The 22487-nt window shown below is 45.2% G+C and overlaps 1 protein-coding gene across 2 annotated transcripts in view; it reads left to right on the top strand.

The window, feature by feature from the left end:
- The window catches only part of kdm5a (lysine demethylase 5A), a 241156-nt gene that overhangs the window by 69965 nt on the left and 148704 nt on the right, over positions 1 to 22487 (top strand). For both annotated transcript variants that reach the window (XM_067999950.1, XM_067999951.1), the window contains exons 9-10: positions 17572 to 17691; positions 20300 to 20458. In XM_067999950.1, coding sequence (XP_067856051.1) covers positions 17572 to 17691; positions 20300 to 20458 — 279 coding nt within the window. The remainder of the gene's footprint in view (positions 1 to 17571; positions 17692 to 20299; positions 20459 to 22487) is intronic.

Raw genomic sequence — 22487 nt, 5'->3', positions numbered from 1 at the left:
CCCAAAGCCTTTCCACCATCTACAAGGCACAAGTCGGGAATGTGATGGAATACTCTCCACTTGCCTGGATGAGTGCAGCTCCAACAACACTCAAGAAGCTCGACACCATCCAGGACAAAGCAGCCCGCTTGATTGGCACCTTATCCACCACCCGAAACATTCACTCCCTTCACCGGCGCACAGTGGCCGCAGTGTGTACCATCCGCAGGATGCACTGCAGAACTTGCCAAGGCTTCTTCGACAGCACCTCCCAAACCCGCGACCTCTACCACCTAGAAGGACAAGGGCAGCAGGCACATGGGAACACCACCACCTGCACGTTCCCCTCCAAGTCACACACCATCCCGACTTGGAAATATATCGCCGTTCCTTCATCGTCGCTGGGTCAAAATCCTGGAACTCCCTACCTAACAGCACTGTGGGAGAACCTTCACCACACGGACTGCAGCGGTTCAAGAAGGTCTCGAGGGCAATTAGGGATGGGCAATAAATGCTGGCCTTGCCAGCGACGTCCACGTCCCATGAACAAATAAAAAAAGAACTGAACACAGTGCTCCTGATGGGGTCTAACCAAAGCTTTATATAACTGTAATATAACTTTCAGCCCTCTTGAGATAAAGGCCAACATTTCACCAGCCTTTTTAATTATTTTTTATACCTGTCCACTAACTTTTAGTAATTTATGTACATAGATCCCTAAATCTCTGCTCTTCCATAGTTCTGAGCTTCTCACCATTTAGAAAATACTCTGATCCAACTTTCTTGGATCCAAAGTGGATGACCTCACACTTTCCCACATTGAACTCCATCTGACACAGTTTTGCCCACTCACTTAATCTACAAATATCCCTTTGGAACTTTCCCTCCTATCAACATTATTTACTGTGCCTAACTTGGTTTCGTCAGTAAATTTAGATGAAGGAATTGAGAGACGTATATCTAAGTCATTTCTAAATATAGTGAAAAGCTGAGGCTTCAGTACAGATGCAAGGGGGACATCAATAGTCACATCCTGCCAATTTGAGTACATACTCATTATCCCTATTCTCTGACTCCTACCTCCCTACCCATGTCAATAGGTTGCTTCCAATTCTATGCACTTTCATTTTTGTTAACAGTCTCTTATGTGGAACGTTATCAAATGCCTTCTGGAGGTCCATATAAATAACATCCATAGACACTCTCTTATCTACCACGTTAGTTGCCTCCTCAGTTGAGTATCTTCACTGTTGATTGTTTCTTGTCCTTTTCCATAGCTACTCTAACCCTAAAATTGTGATCACTGTCTCCCAAATGCTCTCCCACTGCAACATGCTCCACTTGCCCCACTTCATTCACCAGAACTAGATCCAGCACTGCTTCAAAAGCAAAATACTGCGGATGATGGAAATCTGAAATAAAAACAGAAAGTGCTGGAAATACTCAGCAAATCCAGCACTACTTCCTTGCTTGTTGGGCTGGAAACACACTGATCAAGGAAGTTCTGCTGTACACATTTCAGGAATTCCTCCTCCTCTCTGCCCTTCACACTTTGTCTTTGGCCCCTCAGCTACATCAGGGTACGGTAGCATAGCGGTTATGTTACTGGGCTAGTAATCCAGAGGCCTGGACTAAAATCCAGAGTCATGAGTTCAAATCCCGCCACGGCAGCTGGCGAATTTAAATTCAATTAATTAATTAAATTCAATTAATTAAAATAAAAATCTGGAATTAAAATACTAGTATCAGTAATGATGGCCATGAAACTACCGGATTGTCGTAAAAACCCATCTGGTTCACTAATGTCCTTTAGGGAAGGAAACCTGCCGTCCTTACCCGGTCTGGCCTATATGTGACTCCAGACCCACAGCAATGTGGTTGATTCTTAATTGCCCTCTGAAATGGCCTAGCAAGTCACTCAGTTGTAAAATCTCGCTACGAAAAGTCATAATAAGCGGTTCAAGAAGGCGGCTCACCACCACCTTCTCGAGGGCAATTAGGGATGGGCAATAAATGCTGGCCTTGCCAGCGACGCTTATTTTCCCAGTCTATAATAATTGGAGTCCCCCATTACTCTATGTTCTTATATATTTTTGAAATTTGCTTGCAGATGTTCTCCTCCATCTCGTTCCCACTATTTGGTGGACATTGGAATATACGCAGCAGTGTAATGGCTCCTGCTCTGTTTCTTAATTCTAACCAAATAGATTCTGTCTTTGGCCCCTCAGCTACATCATCCCTTTACAGAGCTGGAACGGTATCTTCAATCAACACTGTTACTCCCCTCCTTTTTTTCCTTCCCTATTTCTACTGAATACATTGTAGCCAGGAATATTAAGTTCCCATTGCTGCCCTTGTTTGAGCCTGATTGAGATGCAGGAAGCCAGGAGGCATGCTGCATTGAGCTGCTGCAGCATTTAACAGCACCTCATGTTGATTCAGCATCAATCCCTTCATCTCCTGTGCACTAATTAACTTTCAGTCCTTTCCACCCGCACACAATGAAGATTATTTTTGGCACAAGGTGTTTGTAGTGGCAGTTGTCATAGTGTGAACAGTGAGTGCCTTCTGTAACGCTGCCTCTGTTCGTTCGGAATTCACATTCAAATACAAGGAAGAAGTAAACAACCAGTAGTTCTCTGTATTTTTCCAGTTGTAAGGGCAAATTGTGGTCACTTGTGGATTACTGACCTGCTCCATTAGGTTGTGCACGTGGAGGCCGGGAATATGACAAGCGTTCTCGTTCATCCTTGTTCACCTGCACCCTGCCCTTGCCCCTGCCTCCCTGGTATCATTCTAGTGAAACTGCACTGTGCTCCCTCTAAGGCCAATCTATTTTTATTGAGGTCTGGGGGATAATTTTAACCCCCAAGAATGGGTGGGCTGAAGGCGGGTGGCAGTGAAAATAGTTAGATTTTGGAGCGGGTCTGCATCCCAGTTCCAATGCGCCCACTTCCGGGTTTAACCCTGACGTGTTTGGATGCGTGCGCACAACAGAAACCCGAAAGCCCCGTCGCTACTTAAAGCCGGTGGACCGATGTTTAAAGGGCCAGTTCAGGTAGTTGGAATGCTTTAGTTACTTAGCTTTTTGTGGATTCTGCAACAGAAATGGATTTAACTACTCCTGAACGTGTCTCCTGTGGCCTCTGAAACACACCATAGAAACGGAGGCGAATTGCAGCCGACCTTTATTTGGACTTTTAAACCTGTGATTGACACATCTCAATAAAAGGAGAGGTTTTTCAGCTGGTCACTCAGTTCTCTCAGACAAACATTTGAGGTTCTGCTGAGGGAGTTTGAGCAGCTAGGGACTAAATTAAAAAGCAGAACCGCAAAGGTAATAATCTCCGGATTATTACGTGAGCCACGAGCAAATTAGCACAGGGTAAATCAGATCAGAGAGATGAATGTGTGGCTCAAAGATTGATGTGGGAGAAGTGGGTTTCGATTCATGGGGCACTGGCACCAGTACTGGGGAAAGAGGGAGCTGTTCCGTCGGGACAGGCTTCACCTGAAGCATGCTGGGACCAGTGTTCTGGCACACTGAATAGCTAGGGCGGTAGAGAAGGTTTTAAACAAAATAGGTAGGGGGGAGGGTTCAGGTGGGGCGAAGTTTAGATTGATAAAGAGAAAAGACAGAAATAGTACAGGAAAGTGATGGGGGTAATGATAAACAGAGTGTGTCAGGAAAGCACAGAGCGTACAAATATAAGAGTGCACGAGCAAATGGGGCCGGGGTGGGAAAGAATGGTAAAAAGACAAAATTAAAGGTTCTTTATCTGAGTGCGCGCAGCATTCGTAATAAGATAGATGAATTGACGGCACAAATAGAAACATGGGTGTGATCTCGTGGCCATTACAGAGACGTGGTTGCAAGGTGACCAAGGTTAGGAGCTAAATATTCAGGGTTATTTAACATGTCGGAATGATAGGAAAAAAGGTAAAGGTGGTGGGGTAGCTCTGTTAATAAAGGATGAAATTGGTCTAATAGTGAGAAATGATCTTGGCTCAGAAGATCAAGATGTCGAATCAAGAACCAATACGGGAACCAGTGAACAGGCCATTTTGGATCTGGTAATGGGTAACGAAACAGGATTAATTAATGATCTCAAAGTAAAGGATCCCTTGGGAAGCAATGATGATAACATGATAAAATTTCACATCCAGTTTGAGAGCGAGGATCTTGGGTCTGAAACTACTGTATTAAACTTAAACAAGGGTAATTACAAAGGAATGAAGGTGGAATTGGCTAAAGTGGACTGGGTAAACAGATTAGATGATATGATGGTGGATAAGCAGTGGCAAACATTTAAAAAGATATTTTATGACTCGCAACAAAAATATATCCCTGTGAGGAAGAAAGACTCCACAAAAAGGGTGAACTAACCATGGCTAACTAAGGATGTCAAGATGTGGAGATGCCGGTGATGGACTGGGGTGGACAAACGTAAGGAGTCGCACAGCACCAGGTTATAGTCCAACAGCTTTATTTGAAATCACAAGCTTTCGGAGCTTTGCCCCTTCGTCAGGTGAGTGACGAAGGAGCAAAGCTCCGAAAGCTTGTGATTTCAAATATAGCTGTTGGACTATAACCTGGTGTTGTGCGACTCCTTAAGGATGTCAAGGATGGTATCAGGTTAAAAGAAAAAGCATACAACATGGCAAAGATTACTGGTAAGCCCGAAGATTGGGAAAACTATAAAAACCAGCAAAGGATGACTAAAAGAATAATAAAGAGGGAGAAAATAAATTATGTGAGTAAACTAGCAAGAAATATAAAAACTGACAGTAAAAGCTTCTACAAGTATATAAAAAGGAAGAGGGTAGCTAAAGTAAACATTGGTTCCTTCGAGGATGAGATTGGGGAAATAATAATGGAAAACAAGGAAATGGCAGAGGAATTGAGCAGATATTTTGTATCTGTCTTCACAGGAGAAGACACTAATAATATACCAATAATAGTAGATAATCAAGGGGCAAAGGGGAGGGAGGAACTAAAAACAATCACTATCACTGGAGAAAAAGTTCTAGGTAAACTAATGGGTCGAAAGGCTGACAAGTCCCCTGGACCTGATGGCTTGCATCCAAGGGTCTTAAAGGAAGTGGCTACAGAGATAGTGGATGCATTGGTTGTAATCTTCTAGAATTCACTAGATTCTGGAAAGGTCTCAGTGGATTGGAAAACCGCAAACGTAATACCCCTATTCAAGAAGGGAGTGAGACAGAAAGCAGGTAACTATAGACCAGTTAGCCTAACATCTGTCATTGGGAAAATGCTAGAATCCATTATTAAGGAAGTAGTAGCAGGGCATTTGGAGACTCATAATACAATCAAGGAGAGTCATCATGGATTTTATGAAAGGGAAATCATGTCTGACAAATTTATTAGAGTTCTTTGAGGAAGTAACGGGCAGGGTGGATAAAGGGGAACCAATGGATGCAGTATATTTGGATTTCCAAAAGGCATTCGATAAGGTGCCACATAAAAGATTACTGTACAAGATAAGAGCTCATGGTGTTGGGGGTAATATACTGGCATGGATAGAGGATTGGCTAACTAACAGAAAACAAAGAGTCGGCATAAAAGGGTCATTTTCAAAAAGGCAACCTGTAACTAGTGGGGTGCCGCAGGGATCAGTGCTAGGGCCTCAACTATTTACAATATATATCAATGACTTGGATGAAGGAACAGAGTGTATTGTGGCCAAATTTGCTGTTGATATGAAGATAGGTGAAAAGCAAGTTGTGATGAGGACACAAAGTGTCTGCAAAGGGATATTGACAGGTTAAGCGAATGGGCAAAAATTTGGCAGATGGAATATAATGTGGGAAAATGTGAAGTCATCCACTTTGGGAGGAAAAATAAAAAAGCAAAATATTATTTGAATGGAGAAAAACTACAAAATGCTGCGGTACAGAGGGATCTGGGTGTCCTCGTACATGAAACACAAAAAGTCAACATACAGGTGCAGCAGGTAATCCAGAAGGCAAACGGAATATTGGCCTTTATTTCTAGGGGGATGGAGTATAAAAGCAGGGAAGTCATGCTACAACTGTACAGGGTGCTGGTGAGACCAGACCTGGAGTACTGCGTACAGTTCTGGTGCCCTTATTTAAGGAAGGACATACTTGCATTGGAGGCAGTTCAGAGAAGATTCACTAGTTTGATTCCTGGTATGGAAGGGTTGTCTTATGAGGAAAGATTGAACAGGTTGGGTCTATACTCATTGGAGTTTGGAAGAATGTTCGGAGATCTTATTGAAACATACAAGATTCTGAGGGGACTCAATAGGGTGGATGCTGAGAGGATGTTACCCCTCATGGGGGAATCTAAAACTAGGGGGCATAGCCTCAGAATAAGGGGTCACCAGTTTAAGATGGAAATGAGGAGGAACTTCTTCTCCCAGAGGGTCATGAATCTTTGGAATTTTTTACCCCAAAAAGCTGTGGAGGCTGAATCATTGAATACATTCAAGGCTGAGTTAGATAAATTTTTGATCAGCAAGGGAGTCAAAGGATATGGGGAAAGGGTGGGAAAGTGCAGTTGAGGTAAAAATCAGATCAGCCATGATCTCATTAAATGGCAGAGCAGGCTCGAGGGGCCGAATGGCCTACTCCTGCTCCTATCTCTTCTGGTCTTATGGAAGTGCTTTGTGTTTAGTGAGAGATTTCTTTGTTGAGACTGAGAATTCTTGTGTTCAGACAAATTTGTCTACATTTTGGAGTCCCACAAACTGACAACATCAGGAGGCTGCAATAGATCTATTCCACAGCACGTCTGCGGAGGAGGCACACCATCTGCGGCAGGCACAGAATGCAGTTCTAGGAGTTGCAGGTACCCAAGACAGAGGTGTGCCACAAGGTCCTGGAGAAGAGCAGAGCGGGGAGCAACGGAGGGTCCGAGGTCGCAGGAAGCACTACCCATGTGAGAGGGTGTACAGGCAAAGCTTCCTAGACCTCTCTGAGGAGCAGTGCCTACATAGGCTCAGATTGATTCGCCAGGTGGTTGCAGACATCTGCACACTCCTTCATGCAGAGCTGCTCCTGGCTGGGCCTGGTGGCCACGCATTGCCCGTCGCAGTTAAAGTCACCACTGCCCTCAATTTCTTCGCTTTCGGATCCTTCCAGAGTGTCACCGATGGCATCGCCAGGGTCTCTCCGTTGTCTGTCATAAGTGTACACAACAAGTAACAGATGGTTTGTTTGCCAAGGCATCCGACTACATCAACTTCCCCCGCGACATCAGCCAGACTGAGAGGGCAGTGGGTTTCAACTCTCTTGTGCCCTGCAGCCGTGGGAAGCCAGCCATTGATTGCACAAACATAGCAATCTGAGGAACTCCGCATGAGCCAAGGCTATTCATAAACTGAAAGGGATATCACTCCATCAATGCGCAGCTGGTTTGCGACTATCGGAGGAGGTTTCTGCAGGTGTGTGCCAGATTTCCTGGCAGCTGCCATGATTCATTCATTTTGTGCTAGTCCAACATCCTGGGCATCTTCCACGCACAAAGACAGTCTTAAGGGCTTGTTCCTTGGAGACAAGAGTCACGTCTGCAGGAGGTGTCACGTCTGTGAGGAACCCCATCACCGAGGCACAGCAGCAGTACAACAACAGTCACATCACCACCAGATCTGTTATTGAACAAGCCATAGCAATGTTGAAAATGCCCTTCAGGTGCCTGGATAGATCTGGGGGCGCCCTTCAGTACTCACCAACGAGGTGTGTAGAACAATAGTCGTGGGCTGCGTCCTGCACAACATCGCTCAGCAGAGAGGGTTACAGGTGGGGAGGTCGAATGCGCTCATTAAGAATCCTCAGCTGCTGGCAACATTGAAGAAGAGGAACAGGATGAGGAGGAGGAGGAAAATGAAGATGTGTAACCCATCGCCAGAGCAGCAACGCACATTGTGCCCGTGATGCCAGGGATTCCCTCATCTCTAACAGATTCTTGTAATGAGATGTGCAAATTGAAGACTTTGAAATACTCAGGCTACTGGAATAACCACCACCACCCCGCCACTCCCCCCCCCCCCCCCCCTTTGCACAGAACAGTCCTTCAACCACATGTATACGCTCTGCACATGCACCCATTTGGTGGCCACATGTCTTGGCGTTCATGATGAAACATGGAAGGGCAAATTCACAAAAGGGACTCAATAATTGTTAAGACGTGGCAGTGCTGGTGATAATTAAATTTAATGTGCCATAACAAAAAAATATATAAATTAACAACATGGCAGTTCATCAAACACCCTTGTGCAGATCCTTGGTGAATTACAATTGCTTAGCCTGTCTCTTCCTACCGCTTCTACCTGGTGCATCCCCTGTGGCTTCAGCAGAGGTAGTGGCCGGTTGCTCAGATCCCTGCTCTGACTGTTGAGATGTTTTTGGCCTACGCCCTCTGAGGTTTGGAGCCCGTTTGGGCCCCGCCAAAGACTGGTCCGCCAAAGACTGGTCCACCAGTGCAGGGGCAGACTCGGCCACCTGGAGAGGAGGCAGCATTGCGGGTATTGGTCAAGGTGGGGGGGCCAATGGGTGAGACGTGGGACCACTTCCATGTTCCCTTTTGCCATCATCTCTCTCCAGGGCCAGGACCACATCACTCCGCCCACTGTGCTGGACAGCAGCTTGGAACAGATATGTGACGTGTTGTAAGGCCACAGTTAAAGTATCCGTCTGCCGGTTTAAGATGGCGGACATGTTGGCATCCAGAGTCCCCATGGGTGTCGTCATGGCCAGAGTGGACTCATTTGAAAGCCGTGCTTGAAGCTCACTGGAGGCTGCGATTCTCTCCATCACAGACATTCCTCCTCCACCAGCGATGGAGCTGGACTCCTCTGTCCTCTCTGCTATTGTTGGAGTGTGCGTGACACTTTTTCCATTACCTCGCAAAGTTGCTGTTGCACGTCGATCATTATCCTTCTCAACGATGGCCCCCGGGATTCAGCATCTGTGCCCAGCTGAGCAGAGCTTGGAGAGGAGTGGGCCCACCGACGCGGATTCTCCACGGCTGCCCCTGCCACCGGTGTCTGCTCGTGCTCACTTGTGAGTGGTGAGTCACCAGGCGACAACCCAACTATCTGCCTAACAGGACCCACCGAAGTGCCAGTATCTGCGCTGGTGCATGGCTGGATGTGATGTGACGGTGTCCCCTCAGAGGAATGGAGCTCCTCTGAGGAATTGCCTTCTTCCATCTCGGCACTTCCCTCTTGAAAGCCCTGGAAGACAACAGAAGCTGCTATTAATTATTCACCGGAAAATTGACAATCTTTGCACTGACCATATAGAGGTCCGGAACAGTTCAATCATTGATAAAATCAATTCATCATATGTGTGAAAGATGTTAAAGTTCTGTCACCAGCCATCTGCAGTTTGCAAGTCTCTCTATCTCCGACGGATAGGCATGCAACAGTGCGACTGATCTCCACTTTTGTCAGCTGGTCTATTTGTGGCGCTCCCCCTCCAGTCCCCTCCCTCCCCCTTGCATTTTGCGCTCTCTTCTACAAGGGGAGAAAGAAGACATGTGAGTGACTGAACGTGACGTGCACCGATGGATGCACTGCTTTGGGTGAGGCTGACAATGAAGCAGATGCACAGAGGGTGACTATCAGACAGATTCAACACATTGCATCAGGATTGGGGTGAGTGGCAGTGGTGGGTTCATAAATGGGAAGGTGAGGAAGTGCATACAAAGTGAAGGTTAGTTGATGCTGAAAGTTAAGTGGGTGTGAGGAGATGGAGTAGGCTTTGCAGGACAGAGAGAGAGGGGGGTGTTGCAGTTTGCAGGATGTGGGTGAATCAGCAAATGTACTCACTTTTCCTGACCTGATTAGGTCATTAAACTGCTTCCTGCGCTGAACCCAAGACCTGGGCAGCGTGCCCCTGTTGCTCACCTCTGGTGCCACCTTCAGCTATGCTGCCTTGGTGACAGAACCAGGCTTCTTCCTCCCATTGCTGGCATAAATTACCTCCCAGTCAACAGTACATCTCGGGAGGCATCAGTAAATCTACGAGCTGCCTTTGCTGTCCTGGACTCCATTTCTCCTTTCTCCTTCAAAATCCATTCTTGGACTGGCCTTTTAAATAGTGGGCTTTAAATTGTTTCATTCAGGTGCACAGTAAGCCCCCTGCGCAGCTTGGAGGCGCCAAACCCGGAAGCAAAGATAATTGCCTGTAATCGAGTTGGGATTGCAGATTTAAACGCACACATTTGACTTCCTTGTTCCCACGCGCAAATCCACACACCCGCTGAGTTCCCGGCTCCAAGTTAAAATCATGCCCCTGGTGTCCAAAACTGAATGCAATAATCCAGATGTGACCAAGGCTCTGTACAACTGAAGCATTACTTCCTCTCCTTTGAATTCCAGCCCTCTTGAGATAAACATCAACATTCCAATTGTCTTTTTGATTACTTCTTGTATGTCTACTAACTTTGATTTGTGTTCATGGACACCTAAATCCATTTGCTTCTCCACAGCTCCTAGTTTCTCACCATTAGGAAAATATTCTGACTTGTTTTTCTTGGATCCGAAATGGATGACCTCACACTTTCCAGTACAAATCCCTGGGGAACACAACTTGTCAAATCCTGCAAATCAGAGAACATTTCCTTCATCCCCACTCTTTGCCTCCTATCTCCCAACCAATTTCCAACCCATGTTACAAAGTTACCTCCAATTCCATGCGCCCTTATTTTTACTAATAACCTTATCAAATGCCTTCTGGCAATCCATATAGACAACATCCGTAGGCACTCCCCTACCCACCATGCTAGAAAGTTGTGTTGTCAGTGGGTCTTTGGGGATGTCTTTGTGTATTTCCTTCCTCCTCTGGGTTGGCATTGCCATGTAGGTGCAATGCAAGAGGGTGGGGAATCTCTTACAAAGGGGTTGGTTATGGGTATTCTTATCTTTAGTAAAGACATGGCCATGTCTCGGGTGTCAAAAGCTGGAGGGCTCCTCCTGTTAGACTTTTCAGTCTGGCAGGGTAGACGATCTATACTGACTACCATGATTTTGGAGGGCTAGCTTGATGCTAGCGAAGGCCTTGCGTTTTTCTGGAGGAGTTCCGGGCATGGGTCTGGGAAAATAGTTAGATTGGTCGTGGAGGTGCACCACAGAGGCTGTGGGCAAGGGGGCAGCGTTGTGTCGGCCCTGTACCATGCCACATTCACCCTGTTCTTCAGAGCAAGGAGATATTGGAGAGTGCTCCGGATGAAGAGTGCGGGCCTGTCTTTCTGGAATGCTGAAGATGTGTTTGTTATTCTGATGTCCCAGTTGTCGAGTTCATCTATTTTTACAGTCAGTTCTAGGTTCCTCTTTAGCAGGTGGGTTACTTAAGTCATTGTCTCAGCGTCGTTTTTGCAAACATTGAATGGCAGTTCATTTATTTGCTGATCTGTTCAGGCATTTGCACTGCGGAGCTCACTGCTCTTTCATGCTCTGGATAGCTACCAGAAAAGTTTCATTGAGCTTTCTAATTGCTGCCTCTAAGTTTGGTCAGACCTGTCTGCCTTTGGATGCTGGAGCTGTCTCTGTTGTATCGCATTGGTTCAAATGGGTGATCAGTGTCCTCTGCCCCAGGGAGTCAGTGATGAGGGGGAATTGGGGATTGAATGGGGAAAAATAAAGGAGGGTGATGAAAGGGAATACGAAAAGATTAGGAAAGAAGTTTTTAAAAAAAAACAATTAGGAAGGCAAAGAGGGATTACGAAATGAAATGATCGAAGAATATAAAAAGAAATAGTAAAGTATTCTATAGACACTTAAATAACAAAAGGAAAATTAAGATAGGCGTAGGGCAAGATAAACTTACATGTAATGACAGTGAAATGGCAGAAATGTTGAATGGTTACTTTGCCTTGGTTATTACTGGGAGACTAACAGAGTGGACATGACATTAGTAGAAGAGATCAAAAAGGATATCAAGCCATTGATATCCTTTTTGATAATAAATAAACTAGCCAAACTTATAGAGGATAAAAGCCCAGGTCTGGGTGGATTGTATCTGCACTTTCTAAAAGAAGCAAGGGAATGAATGGCAGAGGCAGAAAAGGGAATAGTGCCAGAGGACTGGTGGACAGCTAATGTTATTCCTATATTCAAAAAGGATAGAACAAGTCCAGGGAACTATAGACCTGTTAGCTTAATGTTGGTGGCTAGAAAGATAATGGAATCTTTATACAAAGCTGTAATAGAAAATATAATAAATAGCATGGATTTCAAAAGGGAAAGTCATGCTTGACTAACCTTATTGAATTTTTTGAAGAAGTAACAAAGAGTAGATAAGGATAATGCAGTAGATGTAATATATTTGGACTTCCAAGAGGCCTCCGATAAGGTACCACATTGTAGACTCACGATTAAGGTCAGAACATGTGGAATCAGGGGATAGGTAGCAGAATGGATAGCAAGCTGGCTACAAAACAGAAAACAGAGAGTAGGGGGTCAAAGGTAGTTACTCAGACTGGCAAAAGGTGGGAAGTGGTGTTCCACAAGGATCGGTGCTGGGACCACTGTTGTTCGCACTTTACATGAATGATCTGAACTCGGGAATCGGAAGTACAATTTTAAAATTTGGGGATGACACCAGTTTGGGGGGTCTAGTTATTAATGAGGACTGCGACAAAATACAAGATGTTAACAAACTTGCAGAATGGGCATGTAAATGGCAAATGAATTTCAATATAGATAAGTGTGAGATGGTGCATTTTGGTAGGAAGAATAAGGAGGTCACAAACCTTGGAAAATAAGAGTCTAAATGGGGTAGAGGAGCAAAGGGATCAAGGGGTACAGATACACAAATCACTAAAAGTAGTGTTGTAGGTTAATAAGGCCATAAAAGTGCAAACAAAGCACTGGGTTCATTTCTAGAGGAATAGAATTCAAAAGCAGAGAAGTTATGTTAAACATAAATAGAACCTTGTTTAGACCACACTTAGAGTACAGTGCACAGTTCTGGTCTCCATATTACAAAAAGGATATAGAAACATTGGAGAAAATGCAAAAAAGATGTACAAGGTTGATACTAGAACTGAGAGATTATAACTATCAGGAAAGACTGAACAGCCCCAGCTTAGAAAAGAGAAGACTGAGGGTGACCTGTTAGAGGTCTTCAAAATTATAAAGGGGTTTAATTGGGTAGATGTGGAGAATATGTTTCCACTTGTGGGGGAGTGTAAAACTCGGGTCCATAAATATAAAATAATCACCAATAAATCCGATAAGGAATTCAGGAGAAACTTCTTTACTCAGAGTGGTGAGAATGTGGAACCTGCTATCACATGGAATAGTTGAGGCAAATAGCAAATGCTTTTAAGGGGAAGCGAGATAAGTGCATAAGGAAGAAAGGAATAGAAGGATATATTAGACGAAGACGAAGTACTTAAAAGGTTGGCAGCGCTCAAAGTAGAAAAGTCACCAGATGTCATGCATCCTAGGTTGCTGAGGGAAGTAAGGGTGGATATAGCAGGGGCTCTGGCCACAATCATCCAATCCTCCCTAGATATGGGGACGATGCCAGAGGACTGGAGGATTACAAATGTTATACCCCTGTTCCAAAAAGGGTCAAGGGATAAACCCGGCAATTACAGGCCAGTCAGCCTAACTTCAGTGGTGGAGAAACTTCTAGAGACAATAACCTGCGACAAAATTAATTGTCACTTTGAAAAATATGAGTTAATAAATGAAAGTCAGCATGGATTTGTTAAAGGCAAATCATGTTTGACTAAACTTAATTGAGTTCTTTGATGATGTAATGGAGAGTGTTGATGAGGTAGTGCGGTTGATGTGTAAATGGACTTTCAAAAGGTATTTGATAAAGTATCACTTGTTATCAAAATTTAAGCCCATGGGATTAAAGGGACAGTGGCAGCTTCGATACAAAATTGGCTAAGGGACCAAAAGCAGAGAGTAGTGGTGAATGGTTGTTTTTCAGACTGGAGGGAAGTGTACAGTGGTATTCCCCAGGGGCCAGTATTAGGACCACTGCTCTTTTTGATATATATTGATGACCTGGACTTGGGTATAGAGGGTATAATTTCAAAGTTTGCAGATGACACGAAACTTGGAAGTGTAGTAAACAGTGAGAAGGTTGGAGCAAACTTCAGGAGGACAAAGACTGGTGAAATGGGCAGACATATGGTAGATGAAATTTAACACAGAGAAGTGTGAGGTGATGCATTTTGGTAGGAAGAATGAGGAGAGGCAATATAAGCTAAAGGGTACAATTCTAATGGGGGTGCAGGAACAGAGACCTGGGGGCATATGGGCACAAATCTTTGAAGATAGCAGGACAGGTTGAGGAGGCTGTTAAAAAAAGCTTACAGGATCCTGGGATTTATAAATAGAGGCATAGAGTACAAAAGCAAGGAAGTTATGCTAAACCTTTATGAATCACTGGTTCGGCCCCAGCTGGAGTATTGTGTCCAATTCTTGACATCACACTTTAGGAAGGATGTCAAGGCCTTGGACAGGGTGCAGAAGAGATTTACTAGGGATGAGGAACTTCAGTTATGTGGAGAGACTGTAGAAGTTGGGGTTGTCCTCCTTAGAGCAGAGAAGGTTATGGGGATAGAGTTGTTGAAAATTATGAGGGGTTTTGATAGAGTACATAGACAGAAACTGTTTCCAGTGGCAGAAGGATCGGTAACCAGAGGAGACAGATTTAAGGTAATTGGCAAAAGATCCAGAGGCGAGATGAGCAGAAATTTTTTGATGGAGAGTAATGATCTGGAATGCGCTGCCTGAAAAGGTGGTGGAAGCAGATTCATAAATTTCAAAAGGGATTTGGATAAATACTTGGATGGGGACAAATTTGCAGGGCTATGGAGAAAGAGCATGGGAATGGGACTAATTGGAATCCTCTTTCAAACAGCTGGTACAGGCATGATGGGCCGAATGGCCTCCTCCAGTGCTACATCTACGATCATTCTACAATTCTATATTTCGATAGGGTGAGATGAAGTAAATGGAGTGGGAGGAGGCTGTTTAATTTTATGTATTTCTATATAATGGAAGGAGTTCCCACCGTTGCATCCTGGGATAGGACAGTATCCGTGAGGTGAGGTGTGCTTTGACAGGTGTGGTGGGGCAGGTTTGGGCTCCTGTCGGTGCTGCCATGTCCAGTATGGCTCCTGGGGCAGGCCGTGTTCACTGGAGCCAGCATTAGTGAGTTAGGATACGGGCAGCAGATCTCTGGGTGAGCTGAAGTTTACAAAGCAAGGAGGATGGGGGGCCAGCCTGGAGACCATTGGAATAGTCGAGTCCGGAGGTGCCTGAGACATGGATGAGGTTTTCAGCAGCAGGTGGACAGCTAGGTGACGTCACTGAGGCGAAGGTTGTGATGTGAGGTTGGAAGCTCAGCTTGGGGTCAGATCAGGCCCCGAGGTTGTGAACAGTCTGTTCAGCCTGAGAGAATATCGAACACGAACCTGAAAATTTTTAACACCAGAGAATCAGAGTAATTGGTCATTAAGCTCTCATCCGTTTACACTTACATGATGCATCAAGGCATCGAGAGGTATGGGGAGAGAGCGGAAATATGGTATTGAGATAGAGTATCAGCCATGATCATATTGAATGGCAGAACAGGCTCGAAGGGCCGAATGGCCTACTCCTGCTCCTATTTTCTGTGTTTCTATGTTTCTTACAGCCTTTGCAATTATCCAATCAGTGGTCCTGTGAGCAAAACCAGTGCAGTTCTGCTTTGTCTTGAAGGTATGTGAGAATTTTGAGGCGTTTTGGTGCGTTTTGAAATTGTTTCACAGTTTTGGTTAATTTTAAGTGTACCTATTATCTCTTGGCTTGATATCAAAAGGGAAGGGAGGATATTGACTAGTGGATGCTCCTAGTTCTTTAGTTCCCGCCTTGTGTGGACAAAGATGGACGAAGGACTACGTGAAGTTCATTTCTCACGTAAATCGCTTTCCATCATGGATTTGTGGTTCCAACTTGCCAAAGTTACTGAAGAGAAGGACTAACAGGACTTGTATTATTTTGAAAGATATTATGAGTTAAATGAAGTATTGTATTAGCTAAATCTGCTATTTAGAGGGTAGATGAGGGCAATGCAGTTGATGTGGTGAATATGGATTTTCAAAAAACCTTTGATAAAGTGCCACATGGTAGGTTTGCTATTAAGATTGTGACCAATGGAATAAAGGGGGCAATAGCAACATGGATACAGAATTGGCTAAATTACAGGAAACAGAGAGTAGTGGTGAATGGTTGGTTGTTTTTCAGACTGGAGGGAGGTGTGCAGTGGTGTTCCCCAGGGGTCGGTGCTGGGACCACTGCTTTTCTTGATATATATTAATGACTTGGACTTGGGAGTACAGGGCACAATTTCAAAATTTGCAGATGACACAAAACTTGGAAGGGTAGTGAACAGTGAGGAGGATAGTGATAGACTTCAAGAGGATATAGACACGTGGAATGGGCGGACACATGGCAGATGAAGTTTCATGCGGAAAAATGTGAGGTTATGCATTTCGGTAGGAAAAATGAGGAGAGGCAAACTAGAGGGCACAATTCTAAAAAGGGTACAGGAACAGAGGGATCTGGGGGTATATGTGCACAAATCGTTGAAGGTGGCAGGGCAGGTTGAGAAAACAGTTAAAAAAAGCATACGGGATTCTGGGCTTTATAAATAGAGGCATGGAGTACAAAAGCAAGGAAGTCATGATGAACCTTTATAAAACACTGGTTCGGCCACAACTGGAGTATTATGTCCAGTTCTGGGCACCGCACTTTAGGAAAGATGTGAAGGCCTCAGAGGGTGTGGAGGAGAGTTACTAGAATGATTCCAGGGATGAGGGACTTAAATTTCATGGATGGACTGGAGAAGCTGGGGTTGTTCTCCTTGGAACAGAGAAGATTGCAAGGAGATTTGATCGAGGTGTTCAAAATCATGAAGGGTCTAGACAGAGTAGATAGAGAGAAACTGTTCTATTTGCGGAAGGGTCAAGAACCAGAGGGCATAGATTTAAGGTGATTGGCAAAAGAAACCAAAGGTGACATGAGGGAAAACATTTTTACACAGCAAGTGGTTAGGATCTGGAATGCACTGCTCGAGGGAGTGGTGGAGGCAGATTCAATCATGGTCTTCAAAAGGGAACTGGATAAGTACTTGGAACAAAAAAATGTTCAAGGCTACGGGGAAAGGGCGGGGGAGTGGGACTAGCTGGATTGCTGTTGCATAGAGCCGGCACGGACTCGTTAGGCTGAATGGCCTCCTTCCGTGCTGTAACCTTCTATGATTCCATGATTTGTGCTCACATATAAGTCTAAAATTACTCTCTAATACACCGGATTCATAAGTTTCTGATAGTCTTTTCTATCAGTTGGAGAGATCAGAAGTGTATACTGATACTCTGCCCAATGCATACCTTATTGAGAAAAGGATTCATCGTTAACCTTGCGGCCAGATTTTATTTTGTGGATAAAGTAACATTTTGGTTTATAGGGAGTGAACACTTGCCTATGGAAATGGACTTTTGCATTGGACATGGGGGGATAAGTATTTGGAGTGAGCTTGAATTGTCTTGCAACCTTTGCTTGAATCTTTTTTCTCTGTCATCTGTACACACAGGCATGCAGTAAGCCCCCTGAGGCATTTGGCTTTGAGCAGGCAGTCAGGGAGTACACGCTCCAGAGCTTTGGTGAGATGGCGGATAACTTCAAGTCCGATTACTTCAATATGCCAGTACATGTAAGTATGTTTGTTGATACTTCACTGCAGCATATGTAGAATCATTTTGATCGGTGCAGGGTTATGTGTGTGTTACGAATGTAGGCCAGAATCTTCCAATTTGAATATAGCAAGTTTTAGTTAGTAGAAGTTTATCAGGATCATGACCTATTTATCCCTGCAGGCGTGGTGCGTCCAAGTACATGGGCGTTAGAAATAACAACTTTTTTTCCCCCAATATTCAGACAAGAGGCCCTTGTTGCAGTAAGATGCACCAGAGTAAAAGATTCTTTCATCTTGTGATTCTTTCTGAGACCATTGGCAGATAAGCACTTCCAGACCAGTGCCACTGGGAAGTTTGAGTAGTGGCTTGGGGTAAATAGCCTCCTGAATTAGATATTTGTATTCTCCCCCTCCTTCACCTCTCAGGGAAAAATGTATAGCTATGCACGTCTTCCAAATATCATGATGGCAATGCCGGATTTTCTGTGGGAACAGTACAGTCCTGAACCCATGTCCTCGTGTTTGGTAGTACAAGCGAAACACTACTCTTTTAACTCGTGCACAGTTGCAAATGTTAAAGAAAGATCGGAATAGTGATCAGTAAAAAGAGATTTTCAATGAACAACAAACTTCCTTAATTTTAAAAGAATCAATGCGAGTCACACGCAGCATTGTGGAGACTCGCTGCGGCCGGCTCCCTGCGGCAGTTCTCACTCTTCATTGTGCCACTAGATGGAACACTGTCACTGAAATGGAGCGTCTCATGGTGAAGGAAGAAGGAATGTCTGGCGTGTTGTTAGCTGTGCGGGGGGGTTGGTCAGCTGGGCAGGGGGGGTTGGTCAGCTGGGCAGGGGGGGTTGGTCAGCTGGGCGGGGGGGGTTGGTCAGCTGTGCGGGGGGGGTTGGTCAGCTGTGCGGGGGGTTTGGTCAGCTGTGCGGGGGGGTTGGTCAGCTGGGCAGGGGGGGTTGGTCAGCTGGGCAGGGGGGGTGTGGAAATCAAAAATACATTTTACAAATACAATCAGCGGATTATCATTGCCAGCTATTATTATCAGAACACAAGCAAATCCATTGTGATTAGCTGAATAAAGGCAACATAGGGGATCAACACTATCCCATCGTGTTTGAATCATTATGCTCAGAGCTGCACAGTGCAGTGCGGGGGGGTTGTGGACAACTGGGCAGGGTGGGGTGTGGACAGCTGGGCAGGGTGGGGTGTGGACAGCTGGGCAGGGTGGGGTGTGGACAGCTGGGCAGGGGAGGGGGGGGTGTGGACAGCTGGGCGGGGTGGGGGGTGGTGTGGACATCCTGTTGCATTTTCTTTTATTTTGCAAATTTCAAACGCAAGTTTGTGATGTTTTGTTGCAGTTAGCCATTGAGAATGAGGCACAGGAATTGGATGACTCACTATCACAAAGCAAAGTGGCTCAGAAAATGCAGTTTCTCCAGTGTCCTGCTTTGGGGCGAGAGAGGGGTGGAAAAAGAGGTGACGTTGACATTGACCAGAAAGTAGCGACTTAGTTAAGCTTGAGCTGTAATCGAATGCTGACTGAGATCAATACTGGCTACTTTTCCTATCAAGTGTTTGTGCGACGAATGCTGTGATAGCTCAGCTGTTTGCGAGGGGTTGTGTGTTTTTGAATTGCTGGTTGGGATTGAACGCACTGCACTGCAGTTCTGAGCATAATGATTCAAACACGATGGGATAGTGTTGATCCCCTATGTTGCCTTTATTCAGCTAATCACAATGGATTTGCTTGTGTTCTGATAATAATAGCTGGCAATGATAATCCGCTAATTGTATTTGTAAAATGTATTTTTGATTTCTCCATTATGCGCTATCGCAGTAAAGCAAATTGGTGCCATGAGTTCAGATTGTGGTAGGCTGCCATTGTTGCCACCCACTGTTGCAAAACAAATCTAAAGTTGAAGACATGCCCCTATGTCCTGCAGCTATATGTAACGGAGAGAACGTGCCTGGAATGTATCTCTGGCATGTTCCAGTGACATTGCTGAACTGGCAGAGCTCCATTCATGTGATGTATTACAGGTCCTGTCAGTGGGTGGGATTGGTGGCAGGTGAATGTGCCGCATAATATGGTTTGTCACACTCAGGAGCCAGTGTGTTATGAGGTAGCAGATTTCATATGCCCCTGTGGAGTTGTGCATGATCTTAGTGATGCCATGTTATTTGTGGAATTTGTGTGTGCCTCAAGCAGTGGCTACAAAATAAAGCACAGCCAGAAGTGACATGCAAGGGGCATCGGTATTGAATCAAAAGTATCTCATTTGAGTGAACCATGATGAAGTTTTATAACTTGCTGGTTGAATAACCCTGAAGACAGACAGTTTGGTCAGAGAACCAAACCCAACTTATCAAAATAAATGTTTCATGGGAGTTCTTAATTATCTAAATATCTTTCAGTCTTTAACTTATCAAAATTCTGATTCAAGATTTCCTTAAGCTGTTTAATTTGCCTCAGTCATTTCTCCCTGTGAGTTGTACTGCGCCCGTCGCTCCCCCCCCCCCCCCCCACCTTGCGCGCTGCCCGTTGCTCCCCACCTCCCAGATCTAGGTCCTGTATCATGTCCAGTCCATCACTAATGGTTTGCGCTCTCTCTGGCAGATGGTCCCGACGGAGTTAGTAGAGAAGGAGTTCTGGCGACTTGTAAGTAGCATCGAGGAGGATGTTATTGTGGAGTATGGTGCTGACATTACCTCAAAGGAATTCGGCAGTGGATTCCCAGTCAAAGAAACTAAAAGAAGGCTGATGCCTGAGGAGGAGGTGAGGGTCTATTGTTGTGCTCTTTCTCTTTTTCCTCCTCCCCCCACAAAGAAAGAGTAATGTGTTAATGAAAGGGGCGATGTGATAATCCTGGTTGTCTGAAACCATATTTGTTTGCAAAACTTTCCATTTTAATAATGTTTGTAAATTGCATGACCAAAGTTCTAAATGCAGTCGCTCCGGTATCTGCAGTAGTGCCGATTCTGACTGATGACTAACTGTGTAGCCGTGAAACAGGCTGATGCAGCTATTAAATGTGCCTGCAAACATATGGATATGCCAGCAGTATTCCATTAAATCCAGCTTGTGCAGGCAGATTTCTATTGCATACAGTATTTAGATGGATTTTCAGGAGGCCGAGAGGTGATCCAGGTGGTACCAAACGTCCCAGTTCCACAAGTCGGTCCACAAGTTGAACAATGACAGGTGGGAATAAGTGGCACTTATGTTTTCTATTGTTTTTAAGTAATGAATCCTGCAAGAACTCCGTTCTCATTCTGCCTGTAATTGAGGACGAGCACACTATTGCCTTCTCAATGACAGGACCGAGTCATTGGAACATCCCATTGCCTTCGCACTGACAGTACCTCGTCATTAGAACATCCCATTGCCTTCGCACTGACAGTACCTCGTCATTAGAACATCCCATTGCCTTCGCACTGACAGTACCTCGTCATTAGAACATCCCATTGCCTTCGCACTGACAGGGCTTAGTCATTAGAACATCCCATTGCCTTCGCACTGACAGGGCTTAGTCATTAGAACATCCCATTGCCTTCGCACTGACAGGACCTTGTCATTGGAACATCCCATTGCCTTTGCACTGATAGGACCTCGTCATTGGAACATCCCATTGCCTTCGCACTGACAGCACCTCGTCATTGGAACATACCATTGCCTTCCCACTGACAGGACCTTGTCATTGGAACATACCATTGCCTTCCCACTGACAGGACCTCGTCATTGGAACATACCATTGCCTTCCCACTGACAGGACCTCGTCATTGGAACATACCATTGCCTTCCCACTGACCGGACCTCTTTATTGGAACATACCATTGCCTTCCCACTGACCGGACCTCTTTATTGGAACATACCATTGCCTTCCCACTGACAGCACCTCGTCATTGGAACATACCATTGCCTTCCCACTGACAGCACCTCGTCATTAGAACATACCATTGCCTTCGCACTGACAGGGCCTAGTCATTAGAACATCCCATTGCCTTCCCACTGACCGGACCTCTTTATTGGAACATACCATTGCCTTCCCACTGACAGGACCTTGTCATTGGAACATCCCATTGCCTTCCCACTGACAGCACCTCGTCATTGGAACATACCATTGCCTTCGCACTGACCGGACCTTGTCATTGGAACATCCCATTGCCTTCCCACTGACAGCACCTCGTCATTGGAACATACCATTGCCTTCGCACTGACCGGACCTTGTCATTGGAACATCCCATTGCCTTCCCACTGACAGCACCTCGTCATTGGAACATACCATTGCCTTCGCACTGACAGGGCCTAGTCATTAGAACATCCCATTGCCTTCCCACTGACAGGACCTCATCATTGGAACATCCCATTGCCTTCCCACTGACAGCACCTCGTCATTGGAACATCCCATTGCCTTCCCACTGACAGCACCTCGTCATTGGAACATACCATTGCCTTCGCACTGACAGGGCCTAGTCATTAGAACATCCCATTGCCTTCCCACTGACAGCACCTCGTCATTGGAACATCCCATTGCCTTCTCACTGACAGGGCCTAGTCATTAGAACATCCCATTGCCTTCTCACTGACAGCACCTCGTCATTGGAACATCCCATTGCCTTCTCACTGACAGGACCTCCAGTCACTCATTGCCTTAATGGAAACGAAGTTGAGTTTTGGCACCCCTGATCTCAGAAGACAAGGACCATCAGAATGAAGCTTGTATCATTGTGCATCACTGATTTCCTGCGTTACAAGTCAGGCAGATTCTGTGACATTATTCACATAATGATAAGAACCTTTCCTG

This window comes from Heptranchias perlo, chromosome 18, assembly GCF_035084215.1.
Source record: "Heptranchias perlo isolate sHepPer1 chromosome 18, sHepPer1.hap1, whole genome shotgun sequence".
NCBI classification, from domain to species: Eukaryota; Metazoa; Chordata; class Chondrichthyes; order Hexanchiformes; family Hexanchidae; genus Heptranchias; species Heptranchias perlo.
This window is presented reverse-complemented; position numbering and strand designations above follow the sequence as displayed.